Raw genomic sequence first — 17425 nt, 5'->3', positions numbered from 1 at the left:
CCGGCTGGTCTTGAATTCCTGACATCAGATGACACCCACCTCCGGCCTCCCAAAGTGCTGGGATTAGAGGTGTGAGCCAGCGCACCCCATCTGGGCTTAACTTGTTTTGCCCTATATTTGTGAGATTACCTATGATATTATATGTAGCAGCAGCTCATTTTTCATTGCTGTAGAGTATTCTACTGTATCACTGTATTAGTCCATTCTCACACTGCTATAAAGATACTACTCAAGACTGCATAATTTACATAATAAAGTAAAGAGGTTTAATTGACTCACAGTTCTGAATGGCTGGGGAGGCCTCAGGAAACTTAAAATCATGGTAGAAGGGGAAGCAGGCAGGTCTTACATGGAGCAGGCAAGAAAGAGTGTGAGAGCACAGAAAAAATTTACCGTTTATAAAACCATCAGATCTCGTGAGAATTCATTCACTATCACGAGAACAACATGGGGGAACCACCCCCATAATCCAATCACTTCCCTCCCTCAACACGTGGGGGTTACGGGTCCCTCCCTTGATACGTGGGGATTCCGATTCGAGATGAGATTTGGGTGGGGCACACAGCCAAACCATATCAATGACCATACCACAATTTATTCTGTTGCTAACAGGCAGGAATTTTTTACAACCTGGGGCTACTATAAATAACGCTGCTAGAAACATTTTTGTACACACATACTGGTAACATACACATAATATATTTCTGCTGGCCCACAACTAGGAATGGAATTGCTGGGTATGTTTAGCTTTAATAGATACCGCCAAGTCCTATCCGTGCTGTTATGAATTGGCAAATGTCTTCAAGCGTATAATGGACTGAACTGTGTGTCCCCAAATTCATATGTTGCAGCCCTAGCCCCCAGCGTGATCCCATTTGGAGATAGGGCCTTTAAGAGAATAATTAAGGTTGAATGAGGACATATGAGTGGGACCCTGATCCAACAGGACTGGCATCCTAAAAAGAGACACCTGAGCTCACTCACGTGCTCCCTTATTGTGTACCAAGGAAAGGCCACGTGAGGGTGCAGCAAGAAGGTGGCCACCAGCAGCCAGGAAGAGAGGCCCACTAGACCCAACCCTGTGGACATCTTTTGTCTTGGACGTTGAGCCTCTTGACATGTGAGGAAATACATCTCTGTCGTTTAAATCCACCTAGTCAGTGATTTCACATTTTATCAGCTGGAGCTGGCAAATCCAGAGGAGTGGTGAAGAACCTGAACTCACTTCAGTGTACTTCCTTTCTATATGGGATCTTGGCCTCTCCGATCCTGGCAGCTGGGCAACTTTGTGCCTACAGTCTTGTCTCCCTAGCCCTTTGATTCTGTCAAAGCTCATGTCAGGGTCACAGACTCTTAATGGCTTTGTAGCCTCATCCTGTGCCACTTCCAGCCTGGCAAAAGACTGGAGGGAAAAAAGTGCTTTAAGGGTGGTCTGTAAAACGTTACTCTATCATTACTGGAAATGGAAATTTATTTATAGAGTAAATAATTAACTCTAAATAAAGTTTAAATAAACTCTTTAAATAAAAAATAACTTTATTTTTTAAAGTTATTTGTAAGTCAGTTGTTTTTAACTTACAAATAACTTAAAAAAATAAAACCGTAGTGGGACTAGCTTACCAAATCTGGCTGCTGGCTTTTTTTTTTTTTTTGTCCCTAGACATGGGGTCTTGCTGTGTTGCCCAGGATGGTCTCAAACTCCTAGGCTCAAGTGATCTTCCTGCCTCAGCCTCTTGAGTAGCTGGAACTACAAGTGCCTGCCACCATGCCTAGTGTCTGGCTGCTTTTCATTAAAGTATTTCTCAGAGTCAAACAGCTATTCATTTGTGGTATTTGCTAATTTTTGAGATATCAATCTGATAGAATATTTTCCTTTAAGGATGTCTCGGTTTGAAAACCCATACTTTCTAGATCTTGTAAACTTAGAGAACTTATAATTTCCTAGACACTTAGAAAGGCGACTCCCCTCAGAAAGATTAGACTGGCTTGGAATGTTTTCCTAAGAAAGATGTTCATTTATAAGAGATATAACCATTCAAGGGCATCTGAATTTTTAAAAAACGATCACTTTTGATGGCTGTAAAACATAATCACAGATAAAACCAGAACAAAGCCCTGTATTTGAGAATGCCTGGTCCCGAGGCCCTTGCTGTCCCCCTTGTTAGCAGTGAGGCTCTGGGGAGTCACTTAGCTACGTAGGGCGTCAGTTTCTTCATGTATAAAGGGCATAATCATGCTTGTGAAGTGTTTCCAAATCTCCAGAGCACTGTTGGCTGCTTCGCCCTGGGCACTCCCTCAGCACTGCCGAGGTTAATCCTCAGCACTGACTGCAGGGCAGTGCTCCATGACTAGCACACACATCTTGGCCTCCTCCACTAGACCATGTCCTTGGTCAGGCAGAGGCCTATCCTGTTCTTTTATCCATAGTCCAGTGCCTTGTATGTGGCAGGTACTGAATGATGAACAACAAGTCCTCCTGCCAGCACCCAGCACACTGCCTTTAACTCTCCCGGCCTGACCCTCTGAATGTTCACTGAAATGGTGTGCCCCACGCTGATATATATATATATACACACACACACACACACACACACATATATATACACACACATATATACACACACATATATATATATATATATATATATATATATATATATCAGGGCAACTGCATCTTTGATGGATTTGGGAAGTGGATTTGCTACACGATGTGAGATAATCAGTATCACCCTAGAAAACTCCTTTAAAAGCCCACAAAGTACAGTATGATTGTATATTTAATCCAGTACAATCCTTAATGCACCATCAATTTTGAGAACCATAAGCTAGGGTAAAAAAAGGAACTGGCGTAGCAAAGATCTAGGCATTCAAACTCCTTTTTGAAATATCTGTTGAAATACACATTGAGACCAGGCGCAGTGGCTTACACTTGTGAACCCCACACTTTGGGAGGCTGAGGTGGGTGGATCACCTGAGCCCAGGAGTTCAAGACCAGCCTGGGCAACACACGAAACTCCGTCTCTACCAAAAATACAAAAATTAGCTGGGTGTGGTGGCATGTGCCTGTAGTCCCAACAACTTCGGAGGCTGAGGTGGGAGGATAGCCTGAGCCCGGGAGGTTGAGGCTGCAGTGAGCTGTGATCTTGCCACTGCACTCCAGCCTGGGTGACAGAGTGAGACCCTGTCTGAAAAGAAAAAAAATAAAAAAGATACCTATTGAGTCCCTGCCATGAGGGCTGAGGAAGGCCTGCTCGCCTGCAGTGTCCTTCATTCTGCTTTCACTGATACCTCTATGACTGCTGCACCTACGTGTGTTAGAGATTTTTTACTGTGAAGAAAACGAAGTGAGGCTGAGTTCTCAAGTCAACGACTAGCCTGGGTCCCTGGAACATCCCTCTTTTGAAACCCAGTACACATTAGCTTGGGATCTTTAAAGGCTTTGAAAAAGTCCTGTGGAATATTTACTTGGTTACCCCAGTTTCTCAACCTTAGTTTGACACAGAAGCTTGATTCTTCTTGGTATATGATACCTATTAATATTCTGTGGAACATCTTCAGTGTGACATGCTGGGAATGAAGCCTTAGGCCATTACTCAAAGCATTTCTGACTCTGATTTTACAAACAATTCTTAACACAAATGTTTGGCTTCAGGGCAGCAGTTGAAAACAAATTAGAAATGAGTAAGGAAGCCTGTCAGATTAAAAAGAAAATGGACAGCTAGCATCCTGGCAGGTATGGAAGGGACAGAGTATGACAAAGCAGCCACAGGGTTAGATTCAGGTATTTAATGAATATTGTTGCATGGTACAATCATGGAGGTTCAAAATAATAGCAATTGAGTCCATAAGGGAAGATGACATTCTTGCTTGACAAGAATGTCATTATATTTCACCAAGACTAAAATTACAAAGTTTCGGTGTATAAAGGCAAGATTTAATTGTTGGGAAAATTTATCAGAGCCAGCCACAAAAGCCAGGCTGACCAAATCAAATGGATTCTTTACATCTTCCAAGTTTCCAGAAGAACCTTGAACATCTTTAGCCAGAAGATATGGTAAATTTGACCCCAGACATTCTCTTGAAGGAGTAAGGTCTTCTAATGAGTGAATGTCAAGACATCAGCACATAAGTAATGGTTTATTTCTCCTGTAGGTCATATCCATCTGTGAATCAAGCTGCCTTGCAGTCCACATGGTCAGCATCTCTCCCATGGCTCAAGGTTCACTGATCAAGGTTGTTTAGCCAGTCTTGTAGTATATCAAAAGCCTCTCCATTTTTTCTGTTTGTTTGTTTTAGTGACAGAATACACAAGGGAATTCTTCACAGGAGGAGCAGTAGTCCTAAATCCCTTCTGCTTTCCATTGTATTGGATGTATTGCTTGTTCTCTTTAATAATCATTTTTTTCTATCCTCATTCATTGTACTTGGACAGTTTTAACCTGGGGATAATGTTCATAGACTGTAGCTCCTGGAAGAGCAGCTTGCAGGCATATGGAATACGGAGGGAAGACACGTGGCAGGATGACTTGCAGTAATGGCACCTGAAACCCAAGTCAGCAAGTGTTAGACAGCAACTCGGAAACAAAGGCCTTCACGTAGGAAGTGAAAACGGTCTCTATAAAGTTCTATTATTATTCTATCAAATTATCTTTCTGTTCCTAAGTGTTCAGTTGCACTGTCATATAAGTACATATGTGCCCAGAAAAAAAGAAACATCCAAGGAAGCAAAAGAAAAAAATGAAACAAACACCATTCCCTCCGGTGTTCAAAGCATGCAAGTTGAGTCAGTTGTTACCACACATCTAGCCCTTTCTCCTTAAAATGTAAAACATCTGCCTATATACTTGTTTTGAAAGAGCTCCAGAAATCTGAACCATTGGGAAATTTACCCAAATTTAATTTTTTTTCATTGTTTAAGGAGTTTTAAACTAATTCAGTCAATTTCCATGTATTTGATAAGCATCTACTATACTAGCAGTATATTATTCTAGGCAAGGTGCTCAACAATTATAACTTGGTTTCTGTCATTGAGATACATAAAGTCTGATGGAAAAGACAAAACTTCTGAATAGGACAGTGGTATTCAATCAAATGGTAATCAGGCTTGGTTATTTCTATGAGTGTTGGAAGGTACAACATGTTGTCCCTTGTGTGAAATTAAGAAATGTATGTATGTGTGTATGTGCATATATATTTCCACTTAACCCTAACAACAACAGACCATGTTCCTAACCAATTTGCCTCATATTCCAATTAGGACTTTATTTTCTCTTCTTTCCGGAAGAGCTGGTAAACTGAACTTAGTTCTTAAATCAATGGCTACAACTGTAGAAGGGTCCCTGGGGAGAAAGTGATTTATTCTTTCAGGTTTCAGATCAAAATAGGACCTTACCCTACTCCTCAAGGGTCCGCAGCAGCCGGGACAGTAGGTATCCAGTACAAATCCTGACTCTTAACAGGTAGAAAACTAGGTCCTCACAGTTAACGAGGAGGAAAATGAATCCAAGAAGAGTTGCAACTGAGGCTTGGAAGATCTGGTGCTGACCAGGAACTGGAAGAGGATTCCTTAGTGAACAAAGGATTGGCCATTCTGGAGGGCAGTAAGACAGTGTGTGTAAAAATGTAAATGTGCATATTCTTTGATTCTGTAATCCCAAAAGTGACAAAGGGATGTGTACAAGAATGTTGACAGCCACACTATTTGTAACAGCAGAACGTGAGACTATGCAAATGTCCACTGGGACATTTACATAGAAGACTGTGAAGCCATCAGACCTGCTGTTGTGGATGCACATTTATTGAAATGGAAGGTGTCCAGGACAAACTGTGAAGTGAAAAAAGCAGTTTGTTAATCAGCATGGTCCCAAGGGGGCCCTCAAACAGGTTTTGTAAGTGTATGGAGCCCCCAAAATCATATGTAAAATTTTAATTTTTTTGTGTGTATATTTGTATCTTTCTCCTCTTATCAGAATCTTGAAAGAGTCACCAAAATGTTAATAGTGGTCATCTCTGGGTGGTGCGAATTAACGTGACTCGCTTTATATTTGTGGTAACTTTTGAATGTTTTACAATGAGCAGGGATCATTTTTGCAATCAGTAAAATAAAGCTTGTATTATTTTAGAAAAGAAAAGCAAGCACTGAGGCTGAGAATGTACATGCGGTGCTGGTAACTATGCAGACAGTCTCCTGAGGAGGAGAACGAGAGAAGACCAACCCTCACAAATGCACAATTGAGGCTATGACGAGGCGACGCAGGGTGCTTAACCTGTATTTCATCCGTCGACAGTACAAATATAAACTTGGTGAGTTACTTTTTCTTAAAAGATTATTTAAATACCTATTTAATACATTCGAGTTTAAAAATTATCTTTTTAATGTGCTTGGGTGGATGTAATCTATCTAGGAATCATGTTCATGCTTTCATTAAATTGGGGAAATGGATTTAACGGGGGTAACTTTTCTCTTCTTCTCCTGACTAGTACATTACCCAATGACTCCAAGCTAATCTATTTTACATTTCCATATGTACTGATGCATATTCCAGAAAGCCCTTTAATCTTCTCTATTATTAAATATTTCTCCATCATTTAAAATGTTCCAGTGTGCATGTGTGTGTATAAAACCTGACCTTACCTTGTATCTGAACAATTTGCAAAGGTAGAAACTTGACCTGAACAACAATAAAATGAACGGATTTTTTTAGGGCAAAGGTAGCAAAAAGGGGAGGCTGTGGCTTCACATGAGAAATGACTGTCCAGTGAAACATCCTCTATGAGCTAATTATCTTAACAGGGATTTTCTTTTTCCTGAAGTCTTCCTTTTGGACCTTGCTTTTGTGACTTATACCCTTAGTGTCTTCTGTAGAACAACAGTCGTGCTGTAAACATCTCCATAGCAATGCCTCACTAATGTGCAAATCCCTGACAAAAGGCCAGTTTCAAGGTTCCGAACTGCTCTAATTACCCAGCCTCCATTGTGCCGCTCATTAAAGAGCAACTTCCTCCAACGATGCCCATGCTCCCTCCCACTCAACCCAGCACACATGATCAGGTAATGATGGGAAAAATGACAGCATCATTATGCTCCTCGGCCAGAAAGCAGCACCCGAGGCGGCGGCTAGACTACTAGAATGGATTAGGATTTTTTTCTGTTGGCAACAAGGGTATAAGTAGGCCACTCAAAATCAGACATACGGTATATATTGAGGTCTGTTTAATTACAGTAAAGACCCTCAAAGTGTATAACCTGATTTAGTTCTCTTTCAAAGGATTTCAAATACAATGCACACTGAACACATACGCTTCAAAATCAGACACTGCCATCAGATGCTCTCTAAATGAGACAGAAATGAAGCAGGAAAGAAGATATACATTTAGCAGAATGATGTTGAGGATCAATCACTGCTTACAGGTCTTCTTGCTTACATTACCTTCCCTGGGTAACCAGTGGCGGGGGGGGGAAGGTTCTCAAAGTGCATAAGTGAATCGGGTTGACTGTTTTCTTTTTTCTTTGGGGGTAGGGAGAGGGAGGAAGAATGCAAGGGGGAGGAAGAGAAAAGGAAACTCTTTTTGAAGTTCCATGACCTCTATTTTTAATGACATGATTCTTCTGTACCATCCTTTCGAAGTAAATTATTTAAAAATGCTTGTGTCAAATTTGAAGATTTAAGCATAGTGGAACGAGGATTCAGGCATCTACCTATTACATGATTTCTTTTCTTTTTTTTCTTTTTGGTTGCACAGCCCAGACTATAAAAAGCAAGCTCAATATGCATTTCAAAAGACAGACAGACATCTCAGGACTGAAGCAAACCCTCATCTCATTCATATAAGGAACAGCTAGGCTTATCCTCGGAGTCATGTCACCTCTTCTCTGCAACCTTATGAAAGATGAACTGCAAATGGCCGCCTCTTCTGTTAGTTTTTAAAGTGAAATCATCTCTTCACGGACAAAGAGTCTTCTACACCAAAATCATGAAATAACTGGCTAAAAGGTTTTGACATTTATCTGGCAAGGGATACACTGTGTTCTAAGAAGCCCACTTGTTCAACTTGTGATTGGCTTTTTTCAACTTAGAAATTAGTAGCTCAGGATGGCAAGAAGTTGAGACTCTGTCTGGAAGGAAACTACGGTGGGGACTCAATGGGGAAACGGTGGCCCACAAATTCCTCAAATTCCAGCAATGAATGTAATTTGGGCCTAACTATTATCTTGGGGATGGCCCCTATCTAGAGAAATAGCACTCCAGGGAGGGCAGGTGAGGGACAATGAGGGGGTGAGGCTGGAAGCTCTGTAGCTTCTGCCTTAGATCTTGTTGGACCTTGCCTCTGATTGAAAAGTTAAGTAAAGAACTCACTTTTGGCTGGGCGTGGTGGCTCATGCCTGTAAATCCCAGCACTGTGGGAGGGATCACTTGAGCCCAGGAGTTTGAGACAAGCTGGGCAACATGGTGAAACCCTGTCTCTACAAAACATACAAAAGTTAGTCAGGCGTGGTGGTGTGAGCCTGTAGTCCCAGCTACTCAGGGGACTGAGGTGAGAGGATCGCTTCAGTCTGGGAGGTTGAGGCTGCAGTGAGCCGAGATCACACCACCGCACTCCAGCCTGGGTGACAGTGAGACTCTCTGTCTCGAAACAAAACAAAACCAAAAACAAAATAAAAAACCCCTCGCCTCTGGGGAACTATGGATTCTCTTGCCCACAGGAGTGTTTTAGGAATAACCCTAAGCGAGCTTTTTGTTCTTCGGCAACAGAGTGGAATCATTACAAATAGGAAAGGTGGTGCAACTGCACAAAAACAAAAAAAAATCTAGTGTCATCTTTTAAGGTGACCTTTGTGTACCAAACTCTACACAGAAATTATAACCTTTACAAACAACATGATTTACTTATTGGCAATCCTACAAATGCAGGGTATCATTCAACCAGTATTCTTTCATGAAGCATCTACCAGGTCCCAGGCTGGAGAAATGAGGGTAAACATGACAGGATGCAATGAGAATAAAGTAGAAGATAAGCTCCTTGGGAGCAGCCATCATCTGTCTTGTTCACTGCTGCATTTCTGGGGCCTAGAACAGTGTCTGACACTTAGCAGATACTTACTAAATGTTTGCTGAATAAATTACGGAGACAGACCCGGTTTCTGCCCTCACAGAATCTACCGTACAAGTGTGAAGCAGCTAGCCTTGGCAGAGAGAGTACAGACAAGGGGGCAGGGTACCAGGTCGTCTTGGTCTTGGCTCTTGGCTCTGTCACCAATTTGCTGTAAGACCTGGGGCAGCATCCCTGGCTCTTTGGGTCTGAAGTTACAAATGAAAGCATTCAATGTAATCTTCCCTGAAGAGGTTTCTTTAACACACTGTGATTCTAACATCCAACAATGCATCTGCTAGAATTTTCACAGGCAAATAGTGTAATAAAAAGTACCTGAGATAATATTTAAAAGAAGATAAAGTTTGTACTCCTTGGGAGCTGAGCCTCTAGCTGTGTAGGAAGTAGATCACGATGCAGACAAATGAGACATGTACACAGAGTATCCCCAATGACAGGAATACATGCATGAGGGAGGGTATGTTAGTGATCACAGACAGAGGCTGGAGAATACGCGGATAGGATCCAGGGTCAATTCTTGAGCTGTGATTTAAGAGGCAAGAGGTGTGGTATGAGAGACATATGGTATCCACTTACCAGCCAGAATACCCCAGAAGTCCACACTGCCCACAGACATCAACCTCAAAGGCATCACTTGAAATCATTAGTCTCTCTAGCAAAAGCATACTGGCTCCATAACCGATTAAACAGTCACGTTCCATTTCCCCAAGACGCAAGCCACCATCACGAGACCGTCCTTCAGTGGGTTGCCTTTGAAACAAGTGATTAGACAAATGTGTTATTATTCTGCTAAACAAACAAAGAAGCAGCATCACATGCTGGCAGAGAGCACGAGGCTTTGGAGCAGGGCTCACCTGGATCCAAATCAATAACTGGACAGTGACCTTGAACATGCTACTCAGCCTCATCTGTAAAAGCACATAAGCACACCTATCCCAAACAGCCTCAATTGAGAAAAAATACTGATGGTTGTTATGGTTAAATGAAATTAATATATAATTACATAATCTCATATGATATAATAACATATTAATATATAATCACAGAAAACACCATTACTATTACCATCACTATCATTATGATTAGAACTTAGCAGAGTTTTCAAATCAGGAAACAATGTCTTTGAGTATTTTCAAAGATGTCTCAGTATTCTATTATTTAAAAGCAGAAAAACTAAGCAGAACAGACTGGGGGGGAACCTGGATCCTCCAGTAGTTGTGGCCAGAGCTGTTAGCCTCTTGAATGGATTCCCTGTGGTTTGTGTATATGCTGGGCTTGAGAATACTTCAAAAGGTTCAGAATCCAGGACCCAGAGATGTAGGTAAAATCAGGGGGATCTGAACAATTTAGGTAACCCCATGTAGGTATGGATCACACAAATTATTTGGGGGAAAAAAAAGCAAGCTCCCTGGCAGGCTTCTTAAAGGTAATCTTTGAGCAGGGGTGACCATGCAACCCTTGTTTGCTGTATTCCATAGCATCCTTTAATCTTTGTTGTTGCTGCCATCTCCCAAAGAATTAAGAAGGTGAACACAGGGTATGCCAACACATATCAAAATTTTACGATTTTTAGAATTGTTGTGGTTTTAAGTTTCAATGTGAAATCAAAGAAGTTGTAGAATACTTGTTGAAAGGAAATATGCACATGAATAACTTACAAATAGGTCTAAATAAACACATTATAGTGGAAACTTCATAACTGAGCACATCGATACATTTTTATCTGCCAGTAGAAACACGTATGGGCAGTTGCTCCCTCCACCTGAGGTCAGTGAACAAGGTAAAGGTAGACAGACCACATGTGGACAGAATCCAATACTTGGATTTTAACCAACTAAGATAACTGACTACAGACAAATGCACTCGAGGCAGTCTTCATATGGAAGGCACAAAAGTAATACCAAAGTAATAACTTTTTCTACACAACAAAGCAAAATATAGGAAATAACTGCTTTGACATTTATGTTACTCTGAAATAGTTTTTGGATGTTGTAACTGAAATGGAAGTTTAGGAGGGGACAGCATTTAGGGGAGAAACACATCTAACCCAATGAGGGTCCCATTGCTGAAGTGATTATTGTCTTGAGAATCTCAACTTCTCCTCCCTCTTTGCAGTTTTAAGCCCACATGTGTCTATCATTTCAACAGAAATGTGCAAGTGCTCAGTTTTAAATGGTCAAGGAATTGAGTCATCTACACCTCTCCCTTGGTTTTAAAAAAAATAAAACCCCCAGCATGAGCTGCCTCATCCTTGCCCCCTCTCCACATTGTTACATCCAGGCTGTGCTCAGTGAAAGTGGGGAGGGAACCGGATGCTTGCCGATGCCACCTGTGGATGGGCATTGTATACATTCTGTATTCACACTCTCGACATTTACCGGCACCTGTTAAGTAGGTATATTGTCTCTACTTTAAATATGAGAAATGCTGAAGCTGAGCATTTCATCAGACTGTGGTCATCAGTGATCTGTTCAAGGCTTGTGATGGAACGAAAAGGTGGAGATGAGAGCATAGCCTTGTCCGTCTGACTCCAAGGCCTGGGTTCCCTCCCTTAGCCCAGGGTTCCTCAACCTTGGCACTGCTGACATACTGAGCTGGGTGACTCTTTGTTGTGAGGGGCTGTCCCTATAGCATCCCTGGCCTTTCCCTACTAGATGCCAGTAGCTACTTCCCCAACCCCAAGTTGGGACATATGAAAATGTTTCCAGATGTTGTTAAATGTCCCCTGGGAGGCAAAATCATCCCTGGCTGAGAACCACTGCCCTCGACTATGCATTTCCAACTGGAAAAAATAGCACTAAGAACATGTGAAACTTAGTAGCTGTAATTCTCTTTCCCAAGAAATTTATCCATTCATTAACACACAGACACTGTGCTTGGGATCGAGGGTATACCTGTACGGGGTGCAGGTGGCCCCTAACCTCCTCTAGCTTACTCAAATAAGTCTGCAAGTGGAGGTGCCTTATGTTTCAATAACATTAGTTTTTAAAAACTCCAGTTGTGGTTTATGCTAACAAATAATGTATGCATGTGTCTTCTGTGTACACAGGGGCATATCAATGTGTGTGTGGGTATATACATACACATCTTCTTATATGAACCTTTATAAATAGGACCATATTTGCAGACATTTACACAGTAAATAGTTGTGTTAGGAGTCCACTGGCAAGACCTATGGTGGGTTTGCTCTTGCACTTGTGAAATATTTTTTAATTGGCTGCCACTTTTTCATGTTAATCATACATATATGATTTTCTTAAAGTCAAACTTGCCAAATTTTGACATCTCAGGAAAACAGAAACTTTGTTGAGTCTGCTTTTTGCCATATCTGGGAAATACAAGGTGGGCTTGACTGCATTATCAATTCTTTTTATAAGTACTTTTCTCTTACCTGGTAAGGACAGCTCTTGGGCCCCGGGCCCGGGCATGCATTTTATCCAGCACCATGTGTTTCAGCTTCTGATAGTACACGGGGCCAAAATATATGTATGCTTCTAAGGGCTCACTGAAAGAAAGATCAAGTGTTGTGGGTTAAGAAACTAAGTTTGGGCTAACAAGAGACAGCCTTTGGACCCATCACTGGCAGGTCCTTACTCATTTATGACTGACTGGATAAGAATGATTTTCAGTCTATAGTGAATGAAAAGAATAGTTCTAAAAATATGAAAAGTACCATAGCTATATTCAAAGATAAATAGTTTTACAAAGAAATAGACACTTAAACAGGTTGGGAAACAGTGTGTATGGGATGATCCCTCCTTCAGGGTGACCTCCCTGGTCAGGCCACCATCCTTTCTTGCTTGGGCTGCCACAGACCATCTTCTACTTAATCTCCCTGCTTCCACTCTAATCCCTCAACAATCTATTCTTTGCATAAAAAGTCAGGGGACTCCTTCTAAAATGTAAATCACAATAGGTCATTCTTCTGTCCTCAACTCACCAATGGCTTCCTATCATACTCGGAATCTGTACTGCCAACATTCTATATTATGGCCCTATGGTGAGACATACTCCAGTTCCTGCACACCTCACTATTCCTATTCCCGTGTCCCGACACTCATGCTACTCCAGCAACACTGGCCTCTTCATTACTCCTCAAATGGAGCAAGCCTGTTCCTCTCTTGGAGCCTCTGTCTTACTGTTTCTTTTGCCTGAAACACTCTCCCACCAGGTACTCACATGGCTCTGTCAAACATTTCACCTGTTCAGAGAGACTTTCCCTGAACATCTAAAGAAGTTCTCCTCCCAACTGACATCACCACTCCGGCCCCATCTCAACCTGACCCTTTGGCGCACTTGCCCCTTTTGATACCGTGCTGTACAATTTATTATCTCTCAGATTATTGTCTGTCTTCCCCACAAGAAGTAACTCTGCAAGGATAAGCACTTTGTCTCCTTTGTCACGGTGGCTCCAGCACCTGTGACCCTGCCTGGCACACAACTCGTACTCAGTAAATGTCTATTACATAACTGATTCAATGAATCTTTAGAAAGGCTGTAATAAGAGTTTAAGAAGAGGGTGAATATACATGTACTTTGACAGAAGAAACCTTTTCTCATTAGTCTGGAGCAAGAACAACCAGAGCACTGATGTCTTAAAAAATTTTTTTTAACTGCCTCAAACTTCCTTCTTCAAAGGCAAGGAAGCATCTACCATGTGCTACTTAATCCATACAATGATCCAGGGAGGAAGAACTGTCACCTCTATTTTGAAGATGAAGAAATGGACACAGACAGCCCGAGAGGTCAGGTAAGAGCTGGTGAGTGGTGCAGTGGGGATTCAAATCCAGGGCTCTCCCTGCGACACTGGTCTCATTTGGAACAAGTAAACTCTGGGCTACAGCATGATGTAAAAGCAGAAAAAGCAAAGGAAACAACAGACACAGCAGAGAGGCAAAGAAAAAGCTTGGCCCCTGCTTGCTCCATGTCCCTGATCACATTCTCAGCATCCTAAGCCAGGGCTTTTGCAGTCATCAGGCCATTCTGCTAACTTCAGCACAACCTGGTTCTTGGAAGACACAGAATAGAGTGGAAGGCACAATGGAGAGGGTATTAAGAGACCCTGTCCTTGTCTCAGTTTTGTCACACAGTAATTACATGACCTCTCTAGCTGAGCATTCTTAGTCGTACCAGGCGGTCAGAACAAGATTCTTTCCAGCTGTAACAGTGAATGATTCTATTCCTCAACGGTAGGGTTGCTCATGGTAGAATTTATGACACTCAGTTACCCAATGCTATTCCATCATCCATAGAGTAAAGCCATATGCAATTTTTCCTCCTACCTATGTTCAAGAATGAACAAAAGGCGAAAGCTGGTGGTGATATGTTTAAATGCCCTAGGGAATTTTTAACTAAACGGTGCTTCTCAGATTTTGTCACTGAAATAAATGGCAAAGAATGAAAACACTGGCTGGGGGCATAGGGGAAGGCAGTGTGGACTGGGATATAGACTAACCATTATCTATGGCAAGCAGGATATAACCCATCCAATTCTTTCAGTACAAATTATGTTCATGAAGGTCCACCAAATTGATCCTATGGTTTTGCACTTTCTGGTCAACATATGGCCAAAAATGTGCCTTATTTCTGGGTGGAGATGTGAAGAGAAGGTTAATGAATTTAGCAATGACAACTATGTTTTCTGAAATGGTCACAATTATTTTATTGAACCATTTCTGAAATGGTCCATTGGTCTTTTCCTGTAATGTGATTTTCTATAACATCTCAGGAATGATACACCTAAGAAATCCATATTATTATAGTCTTAATAGGCAATTTTTAAAAGCACTCCAACCATTTCAATCACATCTGGAGAGTCTATTTGCAGCACTAAAATCAAGCGCTGTTCTTACACATGCTTCCATGCTGAGTGTCACTAGTGTTCAAGTGGTTTAAAACCTCAGGGCGCGGTGGCTCACGCCTGTAATCCCAGCACTTTGGGAGGCTGAGGTGGGTGGATCACTTGAGGTCAGGAGTTCAAGACCAGCCTGGCCAACTTGGCAAAACCTCGTCTCTACTCAAAATACAAAAAATTAGCCAGACATGGTGGTGCGTGCCTGTAGTCCCAACTACTTGGGAGGCTGAGGCAGGAGAATCGCTTGAACCCCTCGGGGAAGCAGAGGTTGCCGTGAGCCGAGACAACACCATTGCACTCCAGCCTGGGCAACAAGAGTGAAGCTCTATCTCAAAAAAACCCCCCAAAAAACAAAAAACAAAAAACCCCAAAACCAACCAAACAAAAAACAACACCTAGAAGAACACTATAAACACTAGGTCCTGGAGTTTTATCTGGCATAAAATACATAAGTGTGTATTAATTTAGGCAACTAATTTGATCCTTTAAAACCACGGGGATTCCAGCTTCAGAACCTTGTCATTCATGATCAGTGCAGGGATCTGCTTCTCACAGGTTAACACAACAGCTCCCAAGCCTGGTCGCCTGGCTCTATCTCCCCTCCACCCTCAACTCGGGCCGCCAGCACGGCCTCTTCACTGCACCATAGCCAGGCTGGCCTCTTCCTGTTCCCTGAACTTACCAAGCTCTTTCCCTAGCAAAGTGTTAAACATAACTTTTCCTCTCCATTAAACACTCTTCGAAAGCCCTATCCTTGTCACCCTTTATCTCTCAGCTGAAATATCACATCCAATTCCTCACAGGGGCCTTCTCACCCACTCTGTCTCCATTTTGGTGAGAGCTATATGTACTTGTATTTATTTGTCTGCATTCCTTTTTTCAATAAATGTTTATGGAGTGCCTGCCGTATGTCAGGCCCTGTGCTATGCCCTGGAAATAGAACAGTAAACAAAACAGACCAACCCTGCTTTCATGGAGGTTACGTTCTAGTTGGGGAGACAGGCAATAGTATTATTATGTAGTATATTTGAAAATGGTGAGTGCTACAGGGAAAATAAAGCAGCAAATGGGCAGTACGGGGTTATAGTTTTAAATTAGATGGTCACAGTAGGCCCTACTGAGAAGTTACCTTGTGTCTGTTATTTTTTAATGTCTAGTAACACACCTAAATGGTCAGCTCCATAGAACTGGGACCATGTCCACTATATTTATTGGTATATACTCAGTGCCTAGCACATATTAGGTAGGTGCTTAGGACATCTTTAGTGAACACATGCACAAATGTTAGGCCTCGGTCTACCTGTCAAAGCATTTATTATTCTGATACTCATCACATAAATCCAGGGAAAGTTCAAGAGTTAAAGGAAAACTTTGCATTATATGTAATTGATGTGTTCCTTAAAAGTAGGTATAGGGTAAAAATCATATTATGGTAAATTAAATCTTTTCTACTTTATTTTTTTTGAGACGAAGTCTCACTACATTGCCCAGGCTAGTCTCAAACTCCTGGGCGATCCACCTGCCTTGGCCTCCCAAAAATCTTTTCTACTTTCTAAATTATAATCTTACTAGTACAAACAGCACTCCACAATTGTTAGTTTTCTAAATTTACATTTTCTGGCATCCAGTTTCTTAAAAAAATAAAGCTTAAGGCATATAGCTTTAACGCTTACACCTTAAGGTGGGGTGTCCAATCTTTTGGCTTCCCTGGGACGTATTGGAAGAAGAACTGTCTTGGGCCACACATAAAATACACTAACACTAACGATAGCTGGTGAGCTAAAATTTTCTTTAAATCATGAAAAACTCTCATAATGTTTTTAAACAAAGTTTACGAATTTGTGTCAGACCACATTCAAAGCCGTCCTGGGCCACATGCCGCCCACGGGCTGTACAAGCTTGCCTGCAAGTATACTTAATAGAGTACACCTTAAAGCTTTGTCTCCCCTATCCTAGTAAAAGCATTCTTTTTCTTTAAAATAGCTCAATCGCATGCTTACCCTGTGATGCCCGATGTAACATAGTCTTTCCCCAAGTAGTTATAACCGTGGCGAACGAGGTCCTCACACACATCCTTCACTTTACTGCCTCCAAACGCAGTGCCGTAGTGGAATCTGCCGTCCAGCACACCGGCCTTGCCAGCCAGCAGCTCAATGAGCTTCCCCACCTGTGGGATGTGAACAAATTAAGTGAGCACCTCCCTGCGGCACAAGCACTCTCTCTGCTTATTTATCTCCAGCTTATTTCCCCACGACCACTATTAATAACAGTGATAAATTAACAGAAGCAGTATTTAAGCTTGACATGTGTGATCTAATTTTATGACTCTCAATACCCTATGAGATAGGTCCTATATTTCTTCATTTTACAGATGAAGAAACTGAAGTATGGGGAGGGTAAGCAACTTGTCCAAGGCCACACAGCTGGTAAGAGGTGGAGCCAGGATCACCAAAAATAATC

General features: G+C 41.8%; 1 protein-coding gene across 3 annotated transcripts in view; it reads right to left on the bottom strand.

The window, feature by feature from the left end:
- Positions 1-3771: 3771 nt before the first annotated feature.
- The window catches only part of POLR3B (RNA polymerase III subunit B), a 136560-nt gene continuing 122906 nt past the window's right edge, over positions 3772-17425 (bottom strand). For 2 of the 3 annotated variants that reach the window (XM_077952564.1, XM_077952563.1), the window contains 4 exons: positions 16966-17132; positions 12503-12616; positions 9688-9861; positions 3772-4541 (listed from right to left, as the gene is read on the bottom strand). In XM_077952564.1, the coding sequence (XP_077808690.1) occupies positions 4412-4541; positions 9688-9861; positions 12503-12616; positions 16966-17132 (585 nt within the window). In that variant the 3' untranslated portion in view covers positions 3772-4411. 3 annotated transcript variants of the gene reach the window in all.

Source organism: Macaca mulatta, chromosome 11 (genome assembly GCF_049350105.2).
Source record: "Macaca mulatta isolate MMU2019108-1 chromosome 11, T2T-MMU8v2.0, whole genome shotgun sequence".
Lineage (NCBI taxonomy): Eukaryota > Metazoa > Chordata > Mammalia > Primates > Cercopithecidae > Macaca > Macaca mulatta.
The sequence above is the reverse complement of the archived record's forward strand: the minus strand, read 5'-3'. Positions and strand labels throughout refer to the sequence as shown.